We start from the raw sequence: 23,926 nt of genomic DNA on the forward strand, positions 1-23,926 counted from the left end.
ACAGCGGAGGTCCTGTGGGAATTCAGGCTACAGACATACAAGCAAGCTGCAGGCCAACCAATCAGACACAGTGGTGGTTTCCAAAGACAGATGTGGCCATCCCAGTGGGCAGCCACATCAGGAGCACGCGTACTTTCTTTCCCCTTTCTTGTTACTAGTGATTGTTTTTAAATCACAAAAGCTCTGTAGTACTGTACAAGAGATGAATGGGACAGCAGTGCAGTGTCTTCAAAACTCATCTTAGAATTCACTGTTTAAAGGTTTTCTTCACCAATAAAGTGATCCAGAGTGAGGTGTCAGTTGTCCCTTTCCGTGTCTTCTTCCTCACCTGTCCTGCCTTCATCTTTTTGTACCTCTGAGTAAACCAAACCAAACACTAGCCCGCTTTAACCCCTGACTGTGGCACTATAAATTGGGCATAAATTATAACCCCTGGTGATCAGTACTATGTTCAATGATAAAGTGATGTGACAGACACATTGATGCAGCTTTGCGTGTCTGGTCCATACAGCTCCTCCACTTTTGCAGGAGCTGCACCTCTGGGTCTTTCCTCTTCTGTTGTTACACACAGACACAATCACTTCCTCCACAGGATGGGAGCCATCAGGTGCTGCCCAGTTACACAGGAGCCTTGTGCTCACGTCCCGTGCTGACAAGGGGCAGGCAGTGTTTGATAACGCTGTCAGCGCTCTGTACTCGTATATGTCTGTTTATCAGCCTTTTCTTTACCCAGCTCTTTTAAAGTTCCCACAGGCACAGCGAACACGATGACTCAACAACTGTCACACTCTTAAATCAGATTGCAAACAAAATGTGTCACCGTCAGCTGTGACATTAAAATGTTTCACTGTGGTCTCATCCTTTAGTTCTTTTAAATTAAGACTGCGATAAATGAACCTCTTTCCAGAGCTGTGAAATTAATTCCATTAATTTGATATTCAGTTAAATCTTTTACTGCCTGGAGATATTCTGGATCGATGCACATACAAACCTGCAGGAAAACATGCTTCTGGGCCACGCGTGATCATTTTCTCATTTATTTGCTGATAAATGCAAACACTGAATACACACTGACACTGAATCAAAATCTAATTTCATCCCATTTCCAAGATTTTCAGAAAACTTGACCTCTGACCTTGAGGTTGAGGTCACTGAGACACAAACCTGTCTGAGACTTTTAGTACATACACCTGACACTGATGACAACACCCCATCATTCTTTTACTGCTGAGGAGCACAAATACAAACGTTTCCTTCAAACACCATCCAGCAGATTTAGCTAAGATATAAAAGCAAATCTTCCATGTGCACTTGTTTGGGGGCTTGAACTGACTTGAACTTCCATCCCTTAAAATCGTTCTGGTTTTTATTTCAAATTAAAATGACATCATTGTACATAGCACTGTGTGTGATTTCCTCCCAGTCTGAAACTCAAAATGTAAATATATTTGACGTTTTTTTGACAAGAACTCATATTTCAAACTGTTAGAGACACTTTTTTCAGAGCTGTAAACATAGCAGGATGGTGCTCATACAATGGTGACCCTGGATCGATCCACAACGGTTATAATCACCTCAGCAGATTATTACAGGTGGTGTTAATTGCAAAACTGAATTGTGAAAGGTAAATATATTATATTATCATGAAGACACCTTCAAAGATGTGCCTGAATCAGATGTGAGCTGTGTTCCTCCAATCCAGACCTTGCTCCCTCTGCGGTGCCTGAATGCTTATGTGGGTTGTCAGGGAACAGTGGAGGAGGGTGCTTCTCCTTAAAGACTGGATGAGACAAAATTAAATAAAGTGAATGTACAAAAGCTGGAGCGTAGACACCTACGACAACTGGATGGAAATAGCATTTGTACTGCTGCGGCTGAGGAACGTTAACCCTTTCACTTCGTGTAGAATGAACACAAACATTAAACACAGATAAACATGCTGAATAATGCCAGCTTATGGCAGCTGATTAGACAGACATGTACTCATCTCTCATTAACCCTCTGCTGCCCCTGCCTGCTTTTTCAGAAATGATGGATGGGAAAGTATTTGTCCTTGTGTGTAATTAGGTGGCCAATTAACAGATCCAAGGCAGGGGATTTTCACTCTTACACTCACACACACACACAAACACGCGTTTGTACAATTCCTCACACACCGTGTCCTTTCATATCCAGCAGTAAGAGAGAGACGTGTTCCCAAACCCAGACACTACTACTACCGTTCTCTCTCTCTGGCTTTGTCTGGCCTTGTTTCTCTGTCCAGCCAAAAAAAAATCACAAGGAAGGCTGAAAAAAAAACCTACCAAGGATTCCCTGTTGGGCCAGTTCTTCTTCTATAGAAATCAGCCGGTTGTATTTAGTCATCCTCTCAGCCCCACTTAGACCTCCCAGTTTGACATAGTGCAGGCCCAGACCCACAGCCTGAATCAGGAGAAAAGCACAGTCTGAGACACAAACAGCAATATTTAATCTCTTTACACTGCTTGTTAATCAAAACAGATGAACAGTTCCACAGCAGGGTTATTAGTGACCCTTGTACAGGTCCAGTTTTTTATTACTTGATATTTGATCTCGTTATCTTAATGAACAATCCTCCTTTCAATTGTTACCTGAGATACTACTCATTTCCATGAGTCTGCTTAAAATGGAGTTCAGAGAAGCATCATACAATAGATACAATAAAATGCAGTGTGTAGTCCAATGGCAGTCTCTGGTCACTTTTTGTGCAGCCGACAAGGAAAGAATGGACTATCTTTTATTCTCTTTTCTGCTTTTTGTCATATTGTAATATGACAATTCTGAGCTTAACCAAAGGAATTAACTGAATATCGAAAAACTGTTTTGTTCTCGTCATCATAGCAAACTGCATCTTTCTAACATTCTCAAATACAACTGATGTTAATAATAAATTGTAACATGGTTACCTATATCCACCACTCTGAAATTAACACAACAATAACCTTACTATTTTGTCATGATTAATCACTATCAGTCTCAGACATCAAAACTTTGAAATAGACAACATTACATGAATGCAAACACATAAATAGACTAAAACAAAGACAAAAAGGTAACAAGAAGCACCCAAAGAGCACAAACCTGTGCCAAGGCACCTCACGCTCCAGGGAGTATTTACAAAGCCCACACTTTTATTGTTTCACCTTTTTTTCTTGACAATACACGCCACACTTATAAGAATTATAGTTTCTAAATTATTTCCAAATTAAGCTTTGTTTCAACTTTAGACCGATAAATTTGTAGCTGACCTTGAAAACAATGGTGGATATAAATCAAATATCAACTGATACACACACACACACACACACACACATATATATATATATATATATATCAACCACCTGACAAAGATCCTGTGGGACACATACACACATGAAAAAACTGGTGATGGCTAACCAGCTGGACATAGGACATGTGGGCAAGCAGGGGAAGAAGGGCGTAGTGATAGATGTAGCTATACTCCCAAAAAGTTTATTCTGTTCATCTGGATGTTTGTCAGTGGGAGAAACATTTCGTCACTCATCCAGGTGACTTGTTCAGTCTCAGCTGACTGCAAGACTGAAGAAGTCACTTGGATGAGTGACGAAACAGGATCTTAGCTCAGTCATTCTCCACCACTCTTGGGGGCGTCTCCCATTTTGACCTCGGGACTTCCAGGTTATACTCGGCACAGATGTTCCTGTACACTATGCCGGCCACTTGGTTATGGCGTTCCATGTATGCCTTGCCTGCTAGCATCTTGCACCCTGCAGTTATGTGCTGGATTGTCTCAGGGGCATCTTTACACAGCCTGCACCTGGGGTCTTGCCTGGTGTGATAGACCCCAGCCTCTATGGATCTTGTGCTCAGAGCTTGTTCCTGTGCTGCCATGATTAGTGCCTCTGTGCTACCTTTCAGTCCGGCTTTGTCCAGCCACTCGTAGGATTTCTGGATGTCACGCACCTCCTCCATCTGCCGGTGGTACATACCGTGCAGGGGCCTGTCCTTCCATGATTGGTTCTTCTCCTTGCTCTTCTTCTGTCTCGGGTTCTTGCTGCCTTAGGTATTCTCTAAGCACGCGGTCGGTTGTGGCCATCTTCCTGATGTACTCATGGATGTTCATTGTCTCATCCTGGACTATGGTACTAACACTCACCAGTCCCCGGCTTCCACCATTTTGCTTAGCGTACAGTCTCATGGTGCTGGATTTGTTTTGAGGTCATTGGCTTCTATCTCCTCCTTTGGCCAGCTTATTATCCCAGCTAGGTATCTGATCTATGTATCTGACAGGGACCCTTACTGGATACAGACCCCCCTGGTCGAGAGTCAAACCCCCAACCTGAAGTTCCACAGGTGTGTAGCGTTATCACTATTTATATATATATATCTATATATATATAGATATATATATATAGATATAGATATAAATTGCCCCTGCAGTACCTGATCGTGGGCAGGGCTTAGGTGTTGATAGCCTGGATCTTGTTCTTACCATTCAGCTGACTCCTCAGCTGACCCTCTGCAGGTATTTGGTGATTGCGGCTTTCCTAGCGGCATCTTCGTGGTTTACATTTGCCTGTGGGATTCCCAGGTACTTATTATTGCCCTCAATGTCTGCAATTTTGCCTTCTGGAAGTACGATCCCCTCAGTTCTGACTACCTTCCCTCTCTTCGTTACATCCAACTACACTTCTCCGGTCTGAATGATATTCCGATGTCATTGCTGTAGATTCTGGTGGTGTGGATCAGTAAATCGATGTCCCGTGCCTTCTTGGCATACAGCTTGATATCATCCCACATGTTGTACGCCACATCCCCATTGAATTCCTTATGAAGTCTTAGGGTCCTGTTGATCTTGTACAATTCTAGGCATTCCAGGATCCACCTGTGGGGCACCGAGTGATAGACCTTCTTGTAATCAAGCCAGGCAGTGCACAGGCTGGTCAGCCTGGTCATCCAGTCTCAGGCGACTGCTCTGTCTACCAGCAACTGATGTTTTGCTCCTCTGGTATTCCTGCCAATTCCTTTCTGTGCCCTGCTCATGTATTGAGCCATGTGCCTATTCATCTTAGCCGCTATGATGGTTGACAGGAGCTTCTGGTACTGAGGCAGGTTATTGGCCAGTAGTTGTATGGGACTGGTCCCTTCTGGGGTCCTTGGGGATCAGGACTGTCCGGCCTTCAGTTAGGCATTCCAGGTGTGTCTAGCAGCTGGTTCATTTGTGCTGCCAGAGGCTCATGGATTACAGTCAACCAGTAGGCGTGAATCATTTCAGGGCCTGGTGCTGTCCAACTCTTCTTGCTTGAGACTCTTTCTCTGCGCTTGTGGTGGTTACTGGACCCTGTTCAGTGCAGTTGCTGTGGTCTGCTTTAGATCCACCAGCCACTGAGCATTGCTGTTATGGGTTACAGCTTTCTCCCATATGCTCTTCCAGTATTGCTCTGTCTCCAGTCTTGGTGGGGCTGTTTTCATATTGTTCCCCTGTTCAAGGCATCAGGTATCTCGTTTGGCTCTCAGCGAAGGCGGTCGCACTTTTCTCCTCTCCTCCTTCCCCTATCTTCCCTGCTCAGCCGCTTATGTCCTTGTCTTGTCTCGTGTTTTTCTTCCTTTACAAATGCCTTCGATGCTTGTTTCCTGTGGGGGAACATGGCGGGTCTACGTGCCGCGCTGGATAAGATAGCGCTGTGCGAGGCGGCTGCTGGGTTTGCTTCACATTGCTCCTTACCCATTACCCTATCGTGTGGCTTGTTACGTCTTCCCAATGTTGGGTTGTGGACATTTATGTGCTTTTTTTGTGCAGAGGAGTTTTTTTGTTTCCTGTTCTCATGCTGTCCTACCATGGAAGCACAGCATGAGAAGGGGTCTCTTTTTTTCCTCTTGTACTTTCCCATTGTAATGTACATTTCAATGTTTTTTTCTCTCCAATGCTACCAATCTCCGACTTGTATCCCCATGTAATGTCTGTGTGTGTATGTAAGGTCGGGGGGGGTCCCATTTCACTGCAGGGCCCCCCTGCATGTGACGAATAAAGCCTTGATTGATTGATTGATTGCTGTATTTCTAAGGCACCTTCTTCGCACCTTTCTGCAACTCTGATAGTTGGCCAATTTCCCTCCGTGCTACCTTGATCTTGGGCTTCTCCATGGAAGGTACTGTTCCTTGTGGCTATTACTCTTGAAACCAAGCATCTCACTCATCACTGCTGCTACAGTGGCTTGCAAAAGTATTCAGCCCCCTTGAACTTTTCCACATTTTGTCACATTACAGCCACAGACATGAATCAATGTTATTGGAATTCCACGTGAAAGACCAATACAAAGTGGTGTACACGTGAGAAGTGGAACGAAAATCATACATGATTCCAAACATGTTTTACAAATAAATAACTGCAAAGTGGGGACTGGTCTGAGTGCAGTCAGTTGCCCATAGACATTGCCTGATGAGTGCTAATGTCTAAATAGAGTGCACCTGTGTGTAATCTAATGTCAGTACAAATACAGCTGCCCTGTGACGGCCTCAGAGGTTGTCTAAGAGAATATTGGGAGCAACAACACCATGAAGTCCAAAGAACACACCAGACAGGTCAGGGAGAAAGTCATAGGCCGAACAAGGAGAGCGCTGATCAGAAATGCAGCCAAGAGGCCCATGGTGACTCTGGACGAGCTGCAGAGATCTACAGCTCAGGTGGGGGAAGCTGTCCATAGGACAACTATTAGTCGTGCACTGCACAAAGTTGGCCTTTATGGAAGAGTGGCAAGAAGAAAGCCATTGTTAACAGAAAACCATAAGAAGTCCCGTTTGCAGTTTGCCACAAGCCATGTGGGGGACACAGCAAACATGTGGAAGAAGGTGCTCTGGTCAGATGAGACCAAAATGCAAAACGCTATGTGTGGCGGAAAACTAACACTGCACGTCACTCTGAACACACCATCCCCACTGTCAAATATGGTGGTGGCAGCATCATGCTCTGGGGGTGCTTCTCTTCAGCAGGGACAGGGAAGCTGGTCAGAGTTGATGGGAAGATGGATGGAGCCAAATACAGGGCAATCTTGGAAGAAAACCTCTTGGAGTCTGCAAAAGACTTGAGACTGGGGCGGAGGTTCACCTTCCAGCAGGACAACGACCCTAAACATAAAGCCAGGGCAACAATGGAATGGTTTAAAACAAAACATATCCATGTGTTAGAATGGCCCAGTCAAAGTCCAGATCTAAATCCAATCCAGAATCTGTGGCAAGATCTGAAAACTGCTGTTCACAAACGCTGTCCATCTAATCTGACTGAGCTGGAGCTGTTTTGCAAAGAAGAATGGGCAAGGATTTCAGTCTGTAGATGTGCAAAGCTGGTAGAGACATACCCTAAAAGACTGGCAGCTGGAATTGCAGCAAAAGGTGGTTCTACAAAGTATTGACTCAGGGGGCTGAATAATTACACACACCCCACTTTGCAGTTATTTATTTGTAAAAAAATGTTTGGAATCATGTATGATTTTCGTTCCACTTCTCACGTGTACACCACTTTGTATTGGTCTTTCACGTGGAATTCCAATAAAATTCATTCATGTTTGTGGCTGTAATGTGACAAAATGTGGAAAAGTTCAAGGGGGCCGAATACGTTTGCAAGCCACTGTATTGTGTAGATCAGCTGGTTAGTATTGGTGATGGTCGCAGTAGGAATTGTCTGTAGACCTGCACTCCTATCATCTAGTAGATCTTCAGAGGGCACGACAAGTAATCTTGGTAAGTGGCTACGGGGGGCCCAGGTTTCAAGCTGGACCCTCAGGGCACTTGAGTAGGTCACTTGAGCAGTGCTTGTTTGCAGAAACTGCAGAAACTGCATGGTGGTGTCAATTGTGGCCCCAGTTTCCCAACTGGTGGACTGCACATCAAGAGGCAAACAGTCCCCAGCAAAAGGAGTAGGCAGCCCTGGTGGGTTAGGGTGAGGGGTAGGCAATTTGTTTACTCCCTGGAGGCAAAAAGGTCGACCTCTGCTCTTCCAAAGTGGCACCAGATCTGGTCGACCATCTGCGGATGGAGTCTCCACTCCCCTGGGCTCAGGCCAGGGGAGTGCCCCTGCCAGATAGGAATCTGGAAGTAGGCATACTTTAGCTTGATGGTGGCAAACCATCAGGCTTTGACAGCCTGCCTCACCCCCGGGTTCATCAGCATCTTGCATCTTAGGGGCCAAAGATATTGGTTAAGACCCCTTGAAATCCAAAATTGAGTGAAGTCTCCTGTCCCGCTTAAGAACTAAAAAGTAGTGGGAAAAGAACCCAGCTTGTTAGTTATTGGCATCCACTTCCTGTGTTGTACCTTTTCCCAAGAGGGCCAAGTTTTTCCCGCAGTATCTGGAATTGCTGGGGGTCGCTCACTGAGGAAAGGATCAAGATGGTTATTCAAGGTCTACGGAAGAACAGCAGGCATTATCCCTCAGTCAAGGCAGACACCAACCAAGGGTCTGCCTCCAGAGCTGACCAAGTCGCCCTGCGCTGGGGAGACAGGGATGGGGCTGGTTGGCCTGGTTGGCCTGGTCCGAGGGTAAGTCTGGGACTTCAGAAGCTGGCTGATGTGTGGAAGCCCTAGACCTTCTAGAACTGCTAGATCTCCTGGAGAGGCCCCTTGACACCTCCTTGGCACAGCAATGACTATCTTGAGCCTGCTGTAATAGTTTAGCTGCCTCCAGGCCAAACATCGCTGCAGGGTGAACAGGGAGTCAATAGTCTTGGTCATCCTGTCAGAGCTGGGACTGAGACAGCCAATTTCCCCAATTCAAATCAATTTTAGTTTGAATAAAGCGATATTGATTCATTAAATCCCGAATCTATTTTTAAATATAAATGTATTTTGCCAGAATCTCAGGTTGTAGTGGATATCCCTGGACCTGCTCTCATTTGCTCTTTTAGCTGTTTGGCAAGTTGTCGAAATAGTTTCCTGAGCTTTAAAATAGATATCCCTTTATTTGCACGTGACAAATAAAGGGCTAGGTATCTGATCTTAATTTATAATATTTGAAAAAAAATTATAATGATTTGGAAATGCGGAAATATTGCCATGAAATGGAAATCATTCTAAGTGAGTCTGTGCTGATAAGCACAATACTTCTGAAACTGGTCAGTGCAATAGTGTGACTCAACTGGTTACCAGCTGGTTGCATTCTGGTTACACACAAAGCGAGGCTACTGGGCACCTATCATTTTTCAGCTAAGGCACTGTCATGCAGAAATTCTGTCAGTATTTGTAGACGAATATCTGTTTTAAATCTATGGGTTTGGCTATACTTTTAATGTAAGTAGTTCATGTAAATTTCTGTTTAATGTGAATGTCTATATAAGCAGATGGCTGCCGTCTGCTTATACAGACATTTTATATACATTGACACTCTTCGCCACCATGGTAGCATCACTCAGAAACCAGGAAGAAGACTTACTATATCTGACAAAGAATCCTCACTGCATGGCTCACTGCATGTAGTTCCCATCAACACAGAACCTGTATGCCAACAAGACACAAACAGACAGTTAGCTGTTACAGTAATGCACCATTGTGGCAATATTTTCCAATATTTTTATGTACGTATAGACTGTCAAACAGGTGTTACATTTGCTGGAAAACCGGCTATTTGTTAAAGCTGAGAAATGTGAATTTCACATGGAAACAGTCTCCTTCTTGGGCTTCATTACTGAGCAGGGGAACATCAAACCAGACCCAGTGAAGGTCCGACAAGTACTCGACTGGTCCAAACCCCCAGATTGAAAGCAGCTCCAATGCTTTTTGGGTTTAACTAACTTTTATCGCAGCTTCATCTGGAATTTCAGTAAGATCGTCTAATATCTCACTCACCTCTCCCAAGGTTCCCTTTCAGTGGGGTCAGTCTTCTTAGGCCGCTTTTAATCACCTCGCAGCAGTATGAAGGTAAGCTACATCCTTTTGCTTACTTCTTTCGTGAATTCAATGTGGAGGATAGAGAACTCCTCCTCATCAAGTTAGCCCTGGCATCACTGGCTCGAGGAAACGCCCCAGCCATTCATAGTCTGGACTGATCACAAGGACCTGGCGTATCTTCAAACTGCAAAACGGATGAGCGCCCATCAAGCCAGGTGGGCACTGTTTTTCACACATTTTCAGTTCTCTATCATCTACAGGCCTGGCTCACGGGATGTGAAGGCCGACGCACTGTCTCAGCCGTTTTCTTCCTCAGAGGACGTTCTGAAGGAGTCCTCAATCTTCCTCATGTTATCGGAGCTGTTACCTGGGGGATAAAGTCCACAGTTTGTGAGGCACAGTGCAACAAACCTGATCCCAGAACCAGGCCGCCCGAGTGGCTCTACGTTTCAACCCTGGTCCAGTCCTGAGTTCTCCAGTGGGACCACATGGCGAGGTTCACCTGCCATCCAGGCATCAATCAGACCATCTCTTTCCTGGAACGCCTGGTGGCCTACACTTGGCATGCCAGGGAGCATATTTTAGCTTGCTCTACTTGAGCTCAAAATAAGCCTCAAACCTCTCCTTTTGCAGGCCTACTTCGACCTCTGCCGACCTCCGGACGACCATGGTCTCAGATCGCACTTGATTTTATGACAGGCCTCCTCCTTCTGCAGGAAATATGGTAATTCTGACTATTGTTGTCCAATTCTCAAAACCAGCACATTTCGTGGCTTTTCCTCACAACAGAAACCACCCAAATCCTTACCAAACCTGTCTTTCAACTTCACGTGATCCCCTTGGACATCGTATCAGACCTGGGACAAGTTCAACTCTAGAGTTTGGAAAGGGTTCTGTCCGGCAGTCGGAGCCAAGGTTAGTTTGTCTTCGGGATTTCACCTGTAGACTAATGGACAAACCGAATGTACCTACCAGGAGTTGGAGGCAGCACTTCACTGTCTCACCTCCACCAACCAGAGCACCTGGAGTTCTTACCTCACTTGCATCGAATATGCCCATATTAGCCTCACGTCTTCTGCTACCGGGCTGTCGCATCACAGGGCTACCAACGGCGGCTGTTCCCAACAGTCGAGAGTGAGCGTATGGTTCCCTCTGTTCAACATCATCTACGCAGGCACCGCCACATCTGGAGAGCCACCTGAGCTGCCCAATGGAAAACCGATGGACTGCTTTCAGCGCAGTACGTTCCAGTCTGAATCAAGCCCAGGAAACTGGCTCCCAACTTCAATGGGCAGTTTGAGATTGACTCCATGGTCAACCTTGTCTCAGTCTAGTTGAAGCGTCCTCGGAGCATGCACAGAAATACTCTTTTCCATGTGTCTCAGCTCAACCCTTACATGTCGGTGATGTTCTTCATTGGATCGTTGTACTTACCTCAACCTTCCTGGAACCCTTCTTGTTTCCTGTGGACCCTGTTGGATGAACGTGAGCGTGAGTGGATTTCAGTGTGGAGTGAGTCTGTGAGCGTGTGAGTCACAGAATGTGTGAAGAGGAGTGTAGACGTGTTACCCTTGCCCTGAACATCCCCTGGATGCCCTGAACATCCCCTGGATGCCCTGAACATCCCCTGGATGCCCTGGACCTCCCCTGGATGCCCTGGATCCCCTGGATGCCCTGGATCCCCTGGATGCCCTGGATGCTCTGGAGCCGTGATCCTTCATCACTGTACATATGTATATATCTTACCTGGTGGTTCTGTAAAGAAACCTTCCTTTACCTGTATGACTCAGAGTCCTGCATTGAGTCCAGCCTGACCAGCTGTGACAGCAGGATTAGACCACTGTGAGATTGGTTAGTTTTACCCTTCTGATGATGTACAGGCTTTTTATTTAATCCAATCCTCATTTAGAAAGATGCAATATTAGGTCATAGCTGTGCATGTTGAATTACACCAAGAAGCATGTAGTATGTAGTATTTTACATGTATGTTAGATGTTGAAAGAGAGAATATGTTGGATCAGGTTACTGTATATTACTCAGTTTGGAGTGTAAGAGAGTAAGGTCAGCAAATTTTTAACAGTGAACCTGAGATGAACATCACTGTCTGCTGTGTGTAAATGTGTACCAGATGCATTGTACCATGAATCATTGACTGTTGAAGAGGAAGCATAAGGAATACTACTATTGCAAACATTTCATTTTTGCAACTAACTGAGTTGTTCACTGGTACTTGTACCTGATGTAACTGGTAAATGGACTGGTTCTTACATAGTGCTTTTCTACTCTACCTGACCACTCATTGCACTTTATGCGGTTTGCTTCATTCATCCATGTGCCATCTTTCTCTTCTCCAGCTGTTACCTTGTTGCTCTGATGTCATGTGGATCAGGTCACTGACTGTTGTCTCATTGATATGTTTTAAGATATGGCCTCTGACTCCAGGAAGGGGAGGTCCCTGTGACTTGTAGGAGACATCAGAGAGCAGTGAACACGAGTTTCCAATCATACTGCTCAGCTTCTCCCACTGGTCTCTGTCCTTATGAATTAACAGACACAGGAACATGAATACACAGCAATCATGAACATTTTGTTGACAGCAAAACTATATTTAGAGAAGACACAGAAATAGTCCAAGATTTATTTACTAGTCTTGCTTACCTCTTGCCTAAATGGGTCTATTAAAGCCACCACTGCTGGGTATTTGCTGATGAGGGTTTGGTACAGGTCGACTAACTCATCGGGCGATTTCAGAACTCCAGTTGCAACTTCATACTTCCCTTTAGACTACAAGAGATTAGAGAATCCAGCAAGAAGACGATAAATCTTGTTGTTTTTTTAAACTGATGTGCTTATGATGTATTTGCTTTGAAAAAGTTCACAAGAACATGCCAACACATTATTTTCCATAAAGTGTTTGACTATTTTTGGTGAACTTACAGGGTCCATGAGCTCATGAGCAGCACAGTTCAAAGCTAAATGGATCTGTGTGCCCAGTGGAACTCCAAGGTTGGTGCAGGCTTCAGCGATCAGATCCAGAGGCTGCTCTGCTCGCTCGTGGCTGACAGTCAGGGCCCCGCTGTCACGTACAAATGCTTCGCTGGCCTTGGAGCAAGCACATGGTTCACATAAGTAACTATTATATATACATTAACAACTAATGAGACACTTTATTGGGTGCACCTACTCAGTAAAGCTAATCAGTGGCACAAACTCGCTGCATTTAGGCATGTAAACATGGTGAGTAGAACTTGCTATGGTTCAATTGGAATAGAGACAAAAGCTGATTTTATTGAATTTCAATATGGCATGACTTTTGGTGCAGACAATCTGGGGAAGAAGAAAGAAGGAGAAGAAGAAGAAAAAACATCCAATGCAGCTCTTCTTTGGATGAAAATGGCTTGTAGATGGCAGAGGCCAGAAAGAACAGCCAGGTTAAAGCAGTAACTATAATTAGCCACTTACTAAACAATTGTAAGCAGATAATCACTACATGTCTGAATTCAAAACGAGTCCAACTGTGGAGCAGAGGATGAAGAGGAGAGTGAAGCTGCAGTGAGCAAGGTGCTCATCAAAATTAGACTAGATCATCCTAATATAGACTAAAACTTCTGACTTGCTTTCAGCACCTTACTGAAAAATAAAGGAAATAACTGTGAGGGCAGAAGGTGGTCTAACCAAACATGGTACTTGTAAAGTGACAATGTTGGTGAAAGTATGTTTTTGTTTAGATATTTTTACTGCAAAGCAGCTTAGCTGAAGCTACACGTGAATGAAAATAGACAAGTATATATTAATAATGTATATCTGAATGAGATAGTCCTCATCGCAAGGTTATTAGAAGCCAAGAGTGTCAAACTCCCACTCTCCACTCTTCTGTTTTTTAAAGTTCTAGGGGTCATTTAGCAGGGCTGAAAATGAAATGCAGCATAAACCATTCAAAGGTAAATAGAGGAATCATTTAAGAAGCATTTTAGATCTTTAGATAAGCACAGATACATTAATTTCAAATTTAACAATGAACACTGAATACAATTCTCTGTTATATTTTTCAGGAAATCTCTAAATCCTGCCTCCGCCGTGTGCATTCTCTGCCCTCATACAATCTGCTGAATTCAGCGCCTACTCTTAAAATTAATAAAAAGCGATGTCCCTCACCCCGCCATTGGTTAAAGTGTTCATTATTCTCATCATCTCCTTCTGTACCTCAAGAGCCATTGTGATGATCTGTGGAAGAAGTTCAGATTTCAGTATGTTTTATAAACTATAGAGTGAAAAATGGAGAATATAAAGAAACCAAGGTGACCTACAAATAATCTACTGCAAACACGGAGATCTACACACTAACTGTGAGCTAGTCTATGGAGGATGACAACAGGAAGAGGTAAGCCAAAGGTTTCTGTTTTGTACTTGTTTGACTTGTTGTCCCACTTTGGGGATCAGGATCACTTCCTCCAATAAATTCAGTTTTCCCGGCGAGGTCTTGCCACAGCTGAGCAATGTCACCAAGGAAACAGGGATGTGAAACTGTGCCGGAGGCTGAACAAAATGAATAACATTATTATATGTTGTTTCCAGCGTCGAATATCCAGTATGTGTTTTCATTATCAAACCTCTTGGTTCCTCAGAGCTGCTATGTATTCGTACAGATGGATGCCCTGTATCTGTGCCCCAGTTTTGGCCACAGCCAGTGACACTGAGCCAACAGCCAAGCTTCCATGTAGAACTGGCTTTTGTGGTTCCACTGCAGGAAATGGCTTTTCCACGATGCTCTTTTTACCTGTAATATAATAAAAACCCCAAAAGAGTTTGGAGCATATTTTGGGCTTGAAAAAGACAAAAAAAAACCTAAGATTAATCAGAGAAAGAACCTGAACCTCCACAAGAGCAAGAAATGGTGAGAGAAGTAAAACTTCCAGTCTGGTTCTGAACTCTTTCACAGTTTCTTTGTTTTTAATCTGACCACAGTGGTGATTTTATACAATTTTTATAACACAGTGACCAAAACATTGAAAGGTTTAATTTTAGGGTAATGCTTCAAAAAACTGGACCAAATAAGACCCCAGAATTGATTCAAGATGGCTCAAAAGGTGCAGGACTACGAGAACTTGAATTTTACTGATCGCTCACAAACTCCTGTTTACACTAAAAGAAAGCTTGAGCACACAGTCAAAGTTTGAAGGAGGACAGGAGAAGGTAATGCAAAGGGTGGATGACATGAAGATAAATGATTCCCTGTGGTGACCAAAAAAGGGAGCAGCCAAAACAAGAAGAAAAACTGTGTGTGAGATATAACAAATTATTAGTTTTGTATTAAACTGAATGTTGTGAAGCAGAGAGTGAGAGACGGAGGGAGAAAACACAGCGATTAACAGGATGAAAATAAATCCACATGTGCCAGTTCCATTTCAGGTGCCTCTTTGTATCCTTTCCTAACAGCAAACACAACAAACCTTTTCACTTACTGCCTCATAAAGAGTGCCAGTATATCTAATAATGAAAGGAAAGCTGTCGAATAACAACAACGTCAAAATATTCAAAGTAGGAGTGGGTTTAAAAAATCAATTTTCCGATTCCAATCAATTTTAGTTTCAATAAAGCGACATCGATTGATTAAATCCTGAATCGATTTTTAAATATAAACGTATTTTCCAGACATCTCACAGCTGCAGGTTTCATCACTCTGACCAAAATTCACCGAACCAGCAGCAAAAGAAGATCAAACTACGCTTCACGTTTGATAAACAGCGTCATGAACTCCCTCTGACTTTGGCTGTTTTTTGCTTCCACCACCATAACATCTCACTTCCTGCACAGCTCTCTCTCTCAGAGTATAGAGAGACCAGTTTACCATCAAACCTCTGTTTTCTGCATTATTCATTGCGAGTACGCACCAGTCTGCTGCTGTGTGCAGTGCTGCTGGCCACAGTTTTTTTTTTTTTTTTAAATGACCTCCGACAACAAAGTCTGATTTCTGCTGTTTAACAGCAAAGATGTGTAAACTTTTACAAATGATTGCTCAGCTGTGTCTGTAATCAAACCTCTGTAACTCTGCTTCACTTCAGCAGCATCAGGCAATGTTCACATGTTGATTCATGGTTTTCTTACCTGCTATAAAAAGCCAGGCCAGGAAAATCTCCGTCATGTTTTTCTGTTTTATCCTCAGTTACTTTGACATAAAGGCCTCTGCTGTGATGCTCACACCTCTGATGGAGTCTCACAGTGTCAGCTTTGTTTTATACACACACATAAAATATGGATCTGTGCTGATCAATGATCAGAATTGTGATATTTCTGACTGTCTGAGTCAAAATTGAATCGATTATAGAAATCAGTGACGATACCCAGCCCTAATTAAAAGCTCTTTTTGTCGGTTATGTGTTATATATACATATATATATATATATATATATATATATATATATATATATATATATATATATATAGATACATATATATATATATATGTATATATATATATATGTATATATATATATATATATATATATATATATATATATATATATATATATATATATATATATATCTACATACATATATATATATATATACTTATTAGGGGTGCAACGATACTCGTATCGATATTGAACCGTTCGATACAGTGCTTTCGGTTCGGTACGCATATGTATCGAACAATACAAAATTTTTTATTTATTTTATCAACTTTTCTTCTGACGATGCTGTCTGTGTTGAGAGCTCAGTGGATCTGCGTTCGACTACTCCGCCTAGGCTGCACTGTCGAGTGCAGATCCACTGAGCGCAGCGCAAGCTAGCTAGACAGAAGCTAAGCTCGTTGCAACATGGCAAATTGAACCTCCCCCACCCTCATTCAGATCTGGCCTTTGGAACTATCTTGGTGTTCATGTGAAGCATGACCCTGATGGTAAGCGCGTCATGGACAAAAGTAAAACAGTATGTCGGATGTGCCACGCAATGCTCAATTGGTGGGAACTAGTGCGTTAGCGCAGTTAGCTCGTTAACGTGTTGACGCTCTCCCGACTCCCGTGACGTGTTAACTCGCTAACGGAGATTTGCCGCGTTATGGCGTTAATGTCATTTTAACGAGATTAACGCTGACAGCACTAGTGGGAACACAACGAATATGACTGCACATTTACTCCGACATCATCCTAGTGCAAAGACAAGTGGAAGCAGACAAAAACAACAAGCACGCATGCTACAAACTTTACCCGAGTCATTTAGACAGCCGTTAGCACATGATTCTCCTTATGGGGACCTGATATGTTTAATATGCTGCTGAGAATATACCCCAGAAGAAGCGTATAGTATAGCTTTTATTTTGGAAAGAGCCATTTCTCTGTAATAAACTCTCTTTTCCAAAGATGAGTGATTCCTCGATCAGATAGATTTATTGTTTTTATTATTTTGTTGTTTCAGTAACATTAAATTTAAAAACTGTACTTTTGAGTTAAAATATATATTTATAATTTTAATAAATGACAAATTAAAAAGGCATGAACATTTTTTTGTATCGAAAAAATATCAAACCGTGACACCAAAGTATCGAACCGAACCGAACCGTGAATTTTGTGTATCGTTGCACCCCTAATATATATATATATATATATATATATATATATATATATACATATATATATGTATATGTATATATATATATATACATATATATATGTGTGCATATATACATTTGATGACTAAAGACAGCAAGCTCAGGGCAGGACTTACCACTCACCTTTATTAATGATCTTCTTCTCTTTAGTCTGTGGAGGAGATGAAGAGGGAATCACGTCAGGCCTCTCCCTGTCCCGGACCTCTTTTTCCTCCAGACAGCGGTCCATAAAGAAAGTGCTACATCATTTCAGATGAGCAAAATAAAAATGTGGTTTAATCAACGTAACAATCCCTAACAAGCCTGATTCCTAAGGAAGATTTTCTAAAGAGCAAGAGAAGTACAGCGTGAAATCTGTTTCTTACACCTCCCAGTTCATGTCCATGATCCTGGCTTCAGTGGCCACTTTAAGACGGATGTGTTAAATGGTTTTTGTGACTGAACATGATATGACACGTGTTCCTTAAGGTGACAAATAGCACTGAAAAATACTACTAATAAAGTACTACTAATAAGTAGTATCAGGTGCTACCTGAGTATATCGTCGATTTTTAACTGGTCACAAGGATTTCGGTCTTTCAGCATGCTGTTCAGAGGCTCATTGATCCACAGCACAGCAGCCATCACATGCTCAGTCCTCTCTTGACTCTCAGGGACCAAGTGGCTCGAAACAGCAGCTGATGACATGCTCTACACACCACAAACATGAAGGACTCCTTCAGAAGGGTGAAAAAGGTGATTTACTAGTACAAGGTAAAAGTTCTTATGTTGCAGGGTATTTACCTCTCAGTATAAAGTGCTAAGAAATGACATCATCTACCTTTTCCTGTCGTTAGGTGACATATAAAATCTAAATGAACTATATGGCTGATTAGCAAAAGGCGCTGCTGTTCTCTTGCACGACAGAAAAAATCCTCCTGACTACGGTTATGTTAGTGCACAAGCATACAAAGCTTGATAACAAGAATAAGCCCTCAGGTCTGGGGACAGGGAGCTGAGCAGGGTGCAGCACCACCCAAGTGAAGCTGGAGGCCCACGTCGAGCAGAGAAACACCAGGTGGAATGAAGAGAATTACTGAGGTGGGCAGCACTGGCGCGAGCACGTGAGTGAAGGATTGGTTCACAGCGCTCTGCCACACACCCTGGCATCCAACGTACAACAGTTACTTTGTAAATTTGTTTTTATTTGACTCTGTTTTTTCTAATATGGAATGACCAAAGTGTTTCCTATTTTATTTGTATTTATTTAATAAAACCTAACATTTCATTAATGCTCTACTAACATATACTTGGAGTGCAGAGTGATAATACCTGTGGAGAAATTGCTGCGCCTGCACAATCACCTCTACCTGCGCTGCCTCCAGCAGTATGGTGTTAGGGTTCATATCATTTCAACCATTTCATTTCTCCTCATTAGGAGGAACGAGGCTGCAGGTTAGCCATGTGGGTAACATTCAGTGTGACTGTTTGGGCACCGGGTACACTGAGATGTACTGCTGTATTAACCAGTACCAGTGGAGTTTAGATGAATGTCAGACTTTCTAGCACTATCACACAATGAATTCCTCTTAGGTCAAGTCAAGTGGCTTTATTGTCATTCTAACCATGTGCAGTGGCACACAGTGACTCCAACACCATGCTACATGCGCTACATGTGACAGACAGCCTGCACAAGTGCAAGTGTGCAAAAATGGCAAAACCCAAAACAAAGACAGTGCAACACCAGACAGAACAGACAGTGCAAGAGAAATGTGCAAAACTCGCACTAGGTAAACTCATATGTATGAAAATGCTGGTGGCCACGAGTGCGACCCCTCAGACGTTTAGTAGATGCATGTTTGAAAATATTACGTGACTTCCTTCTTCAGTTATCGCAATTACAAGATTTTTGGAAAACTTGACCTCTGACAGTCAAGGTGACTAAAATTGAAACTTGTCTGAGGTTTTTAAGCGATGCCTCTGTGGTATGAATTTCAAAATTCCAAGGCGCCTTGTTATCGAGTTATCAGTGCAGGGCCACCTGGCAGGGTGACAGCCTGGCTGAGGGTAACAATCATTTTATCTGTTCACTAAACTGGGAGCTGATTTAAGGTCATACGTCATAGCCAAACAAACCCTGCTCCTGCACTAATGACGAACATGTTCTTCAACCCTTTGGCTTGTTCTCCAAACTCATCCATATAACATTCAGCCACAGTCAAAGCACATAAGAAAGCTCTGAGTTCACCAGTTAAAGGCCACAATGAGACAAATGACTTTTACCTTTTCCTTGTTGTGAACAACACAGTAGACCTCTGCCTCAACAGAAAGTCGTCCTCTCGCATCATAAACCTGCCGTCCCTTCACTCTGCTGATTCTCGGTGGTGCCGCGAGGTTTGCAAAGTAATCCGCCTGAAGGGATGGTTATGGTTAAAAACACCTCGCAGTATCTGAGCCAGAGTGACGTGATTTAACGAATTCTGTTTCCTCCTTACCATCAATGATAGTATGGTTCAGTAGTTACAGAGTAAATACAACATGTGTAGAAAACATTAAAAACACGTTTTATTTACTTTTTAAATTCACCTGTAAAAGCAGCAGTGACATTTTGAATGCTGACCAGTGGCCACACTCTCACAGCCAAGGAAGTGCTTGCACACAAAATAAATCATGTAGCCAAACTACAATTCTTGTTGCATTTTTTTACAGAACCAAATATGCACAGTGTGCCTACAAATATGTGCAAGAACGCACATAAAGCCACATTACTAATGTTACCGGGTAAAAACACCAGACTGTTTGTAACTGCTCGTTATCATACACTGACGTTTTGTTTGGGGAAGATTAACTGTGAGGTGATAATGAATATTTACATGTGTCTTCTTATGAATACACTGAGGCTTCAGTGACTTCAGCTTGATCTACACACTGTGAGTCTCCACTGTGGTGGTCTACATGCCCTTCAAAGCCAACAGCACAAAAAAGTCTGACAACTTGGAAGTTCTTAAAAAATCACCAAAGCTGACAGAGGCGACTGCAGATATCACCGTCACAATCTCTGACCTCGTTCGTAAAGTTTACTGCTCCACAGTAGAGCACTGAATAAACCTTGGAGTGTTTGCAGTAACCTTATTAATTCTGTCAATTAACAATTCTGTTAATTCTGTCATTGTGCCGGTGACACAATCACCACCGGCACAATGTACATTTCAAATTCTTTTTCAATTTTAAATATGTTCATATTGTCTATTTTGTAAAATGTTCAGATTGTCTATTCTTATTTAATTCACTTAATGTCCAGAATTCACCTGCTTGCTGCATACATGCTACTACTGCACGTTCACCTAATGTGTATAATGTATAATGCTCTTCCTCTCTCCCCCCTTTTGCACAAGTCGAGGAGCGTGTCAGGTTACACGGGTTCAACAGGTTATACTTGTATAACTATGCATGTGACGAATAAAGAATCTTGATATCAAACTAACATTTATGACAGGACGTGCTCTTATAGGCCTTTGACATCTAACAGCACGAAAACAGCAGAGGAAACGGGCTAACGCTGTCATTCCAAACTATATTTGTGCTCATAATGTTTGTTGTGTTTCCACTCTGGTTCTTTCAGGTGTGCGATGTGGTTTCCAGCATGCTGCCTTAGCTGTTAAATGGCCACCATGAATCAGACTCTTGTAGAGATTAATGAGTCTTGTCATTGTTCATTTGTTGGTGCTGAAATATTAACACACCCAACTGTGAGATATACATGTATGGTTTAAAACTGTCATGACACGGAAAAATGAAGTTTTCACAATGACCGCATCAAACGTGCTCAATGCGTTGTCACGGGCTAATGGCTGTACCCAGGCTGACCATCCTTTCTCTTAGACTGAACATGATTTACAAAATCACATCATGTTCCATTCAATATAACTTGAAAGTAGTGAAAGAACAACTGTAATCTCATCAGAGAACACAACAAAGAAGCCTTTGGACACTTGAGCACTAGTGTCTGTTTTCATGTTAACCTTACACTATGATAAAAACTGAGATTTCTGCCTTTTAACACATAATGTCAATATTGCAATAAAAGAAACCAGGCAATACACACTGACATCTTCTAAGTTTGCAAGACTAAGGCTGCATACACTGCATTTAATTTAACATTAAGTGGCACTTGTTAGCCAGGAGCTAGCCAGTTAATTACTGTGCATTCAACATAATCTAGTTAGCATAACATAATAAGTCCTAAGTTCGTCTTATAGCTCATGGGGTTTTCTTTGTTAGATTTGCAAGCTGCAGCACCTTTGCCTGTGGAAAATCTCTGAGCTTCTGCACTCATGTATCATTTAAAAGGCAGTAAAAATAGACCCGACTGTACACTCGAGGCCTCACCTGGTTGCAGGAGTTGCATCACCAAGTATATTTGCAAAATTAGAAAAATTGAGTGGTGCACAACTGAGCGGCATGACACCAGTGTATCACCAGTGGATGTCAATATTAATGGGTAGGCTGAATCAAAAAGTGGGTCAATAGACTCCCATGTTCAAATGGCAAATTTTACAACCTGAAAAACACCTTCGTGCTATTGGTATTTAAAGCCTGGTACAAAAACAGTCTTAGAGGATACTGGAGCAAAGGGCATAGCTGCTTCAACTGACCAACGAGCAGACAGCACATAGCTGTGTGCTATGTGCTGTCTGCTTCCCAATAGTGGGAAGAGTACTGACTTGGATTAGTCAACATGATTCCCACCAGTGACAAAATATTTCAACACAGTGTTAAAAATCCAACTTTCTGAATCGGGTGTGTTTACTGAAATAGTCACTCAAACCTCACTAAGAACTAATTGATTCATGCGTCACAGGAAGGAAACCAACAGGTGACGTCAGGTGGCTGGGGCTATCTTTTATGTACAGTCGTTTTGTTTGCTCGTTGTGGCTGACTGTGACACACCGTCACGCTGCTGTCACACACGGTTCCGTGACAAACAGCACCTCATATGTGCTTAAAAACAGGAAACACCTTCAACAGAAGAACAACAAATAAACTTCAAACAACCTTCTGCTTCTGTTTGTTTGTTTTCTAACATCACAGAGACAGAAAGAGGCCAACAGTCCTACCAGGTACCCGTGCAGGTCTGCGGGCCGGTGGAGGAAGAGCTCGTGTAGAGCTCGCTCTATGTCCTGGGGGACTCTGCTCACTCGATAAAACTCCGCGGCGGCGTTTTTCATTTCGTCAAAGTCCCGCTTCTCTTTGCAAACACGTTTACTTAACGCTCGCTGAGACATTTTTCCAGCCTCTTCGCTGCGTGGTTTGTGGTTTTTGTTACCATAGAAACGTTGTGTTCACGTGACAACGGCAGGCCAGGTTTTTGCATTTCTTTCAGTTAGACGGAATAACCGGTTAGCGTGGATTAAACTTGGAGATATTTCCCCGTGACAGTGTTTATCTGTGTGAGCTCGTCCCGTTCCTGCAGACTGGGGATGGCTGTAACGATCCCTCATCAATTAGTTAATGACTGATTACTTTGTGTTCCCCACTGTAACAATATACAGCTGTACACTAATATTGTAGTATCATGTCTTACACAGCACAGTCACGCAGGTTACAAATGCTGTTCAGTCTGTGCATTTCAGTGTGAAACCAGAACAATTTACAAATCTATGTAGTTCAATATCTGTAATCTTTCTGTGTATTTGTGGTAAACTGACACTAACAAATACAAACATGTGATTTGGGAGATTTTCAAGTGTCAATTTAAATTTTTCAGTTTTATTGATGGAGTGCAAAATCACAACAACAGTCACCTCAAGTCCCTTTATAATTCCATGACGGGCTAATCTATTATTATTATTATTATTATTATTATTATTATTATTATTATTATTATTATTATTATTATTATTATTATTATTATTATCATAGGGGTTTTATTTTATTATATACAGTGACTTGAGGTGACTGTTGTTGTTTGGTATTTGGTTGAGTGTAAGGAAAACAAACGTGTGTCTATTTCAGAGCAAACATGTTGAATAATTTTCTGTGTGGCCTGTTTGATACACAATCGATGACAAAACATTACCACACCAAGTTTGACATGCTAACCTGTCTGCATGATACTCAAACGAATTAAGTTTTGATTGATTTTTACAAAGTTTTTCAGTAAATCCAGCAGCAAAAGCTGAATTTGTGTTCTGGATTTGCATGGACCAGCTGCAAAGTCTGCTCTAAAATAAATCATACAAGAATGTGCAGAGTACGTACAGGATAAGCTAGGTCACAGTAACTTCCATCGGAAAGTTGCCCTAATAAAGTATTAGAATGACCAACAAAATAGTTTTGCACTTACATGTATAGATGCAATTTGTAATGTTTTTGATTATTTCGTGTTCTAAAGTACGGCCCCAGGACAGATTTGACCAAGTAGCAACTCGGTCAATGAATCTTATTAGGAAAAATTAACAT

The 23,926-nt window shown here is 42.4% G+C and overlaps 1 protein-coding gene across 1 annotated transcript; it reads right to left on the reverse strand.

Moving 5' to 3' along the window:
* Positions 1 to 1,655: 1,655 nt before the first annotated feature.
* On the reverse strand, positions 1,656 to 22,749 carry eno4 (enolase 4). Its single transcript, XM_063491133.1, has 13 exons — positions 22,582 to 22,749; positions 19,727 to 19,876; positions 18,018 to 18,175; positions 17,609 to 17,724; positions 14,487 to 14,653; positions 14,284 to 14,412; positions 14,032 to 14,100; positions 12,814 to 12,978; positions 12,535 to 12,660; positions 12,238 to 12,412; positions 9,422 to 9,483; positions 2,304 to 2,421; positions 1,656 to 1,780 (listed from the first exon to the last, which is right to left on the reverse strand). The coding sequence occupies exons 1-13, from the start codon at positions 22,747 to 22,749 to the stop codon at positions 1,656 to 1,658; spliced, it is 1,728 nt and encodes a 575-aa protein (XP_063347203.1).
* Between the last annotated feature and the right edge of the window lie 1,177 nt (positions 22,750 to 23,926).

The sequence above is a fragment of the Pelmatolapia mariae genome, linkage group LG13 (assembly GCF_036321145.2).
Source record: "Pelmatolapia mariae isolate MD_Pm_ZW linkage group LG13, Pm_UMD_F_2, whole genome shotgun sequence".
Lineage (NCBI taxonomy): Eukaryota > Metazoa > Chordata > Actinopteri > Cichliformes > Cichlidae > Pelmatolapia > Pelmatolapia mariae.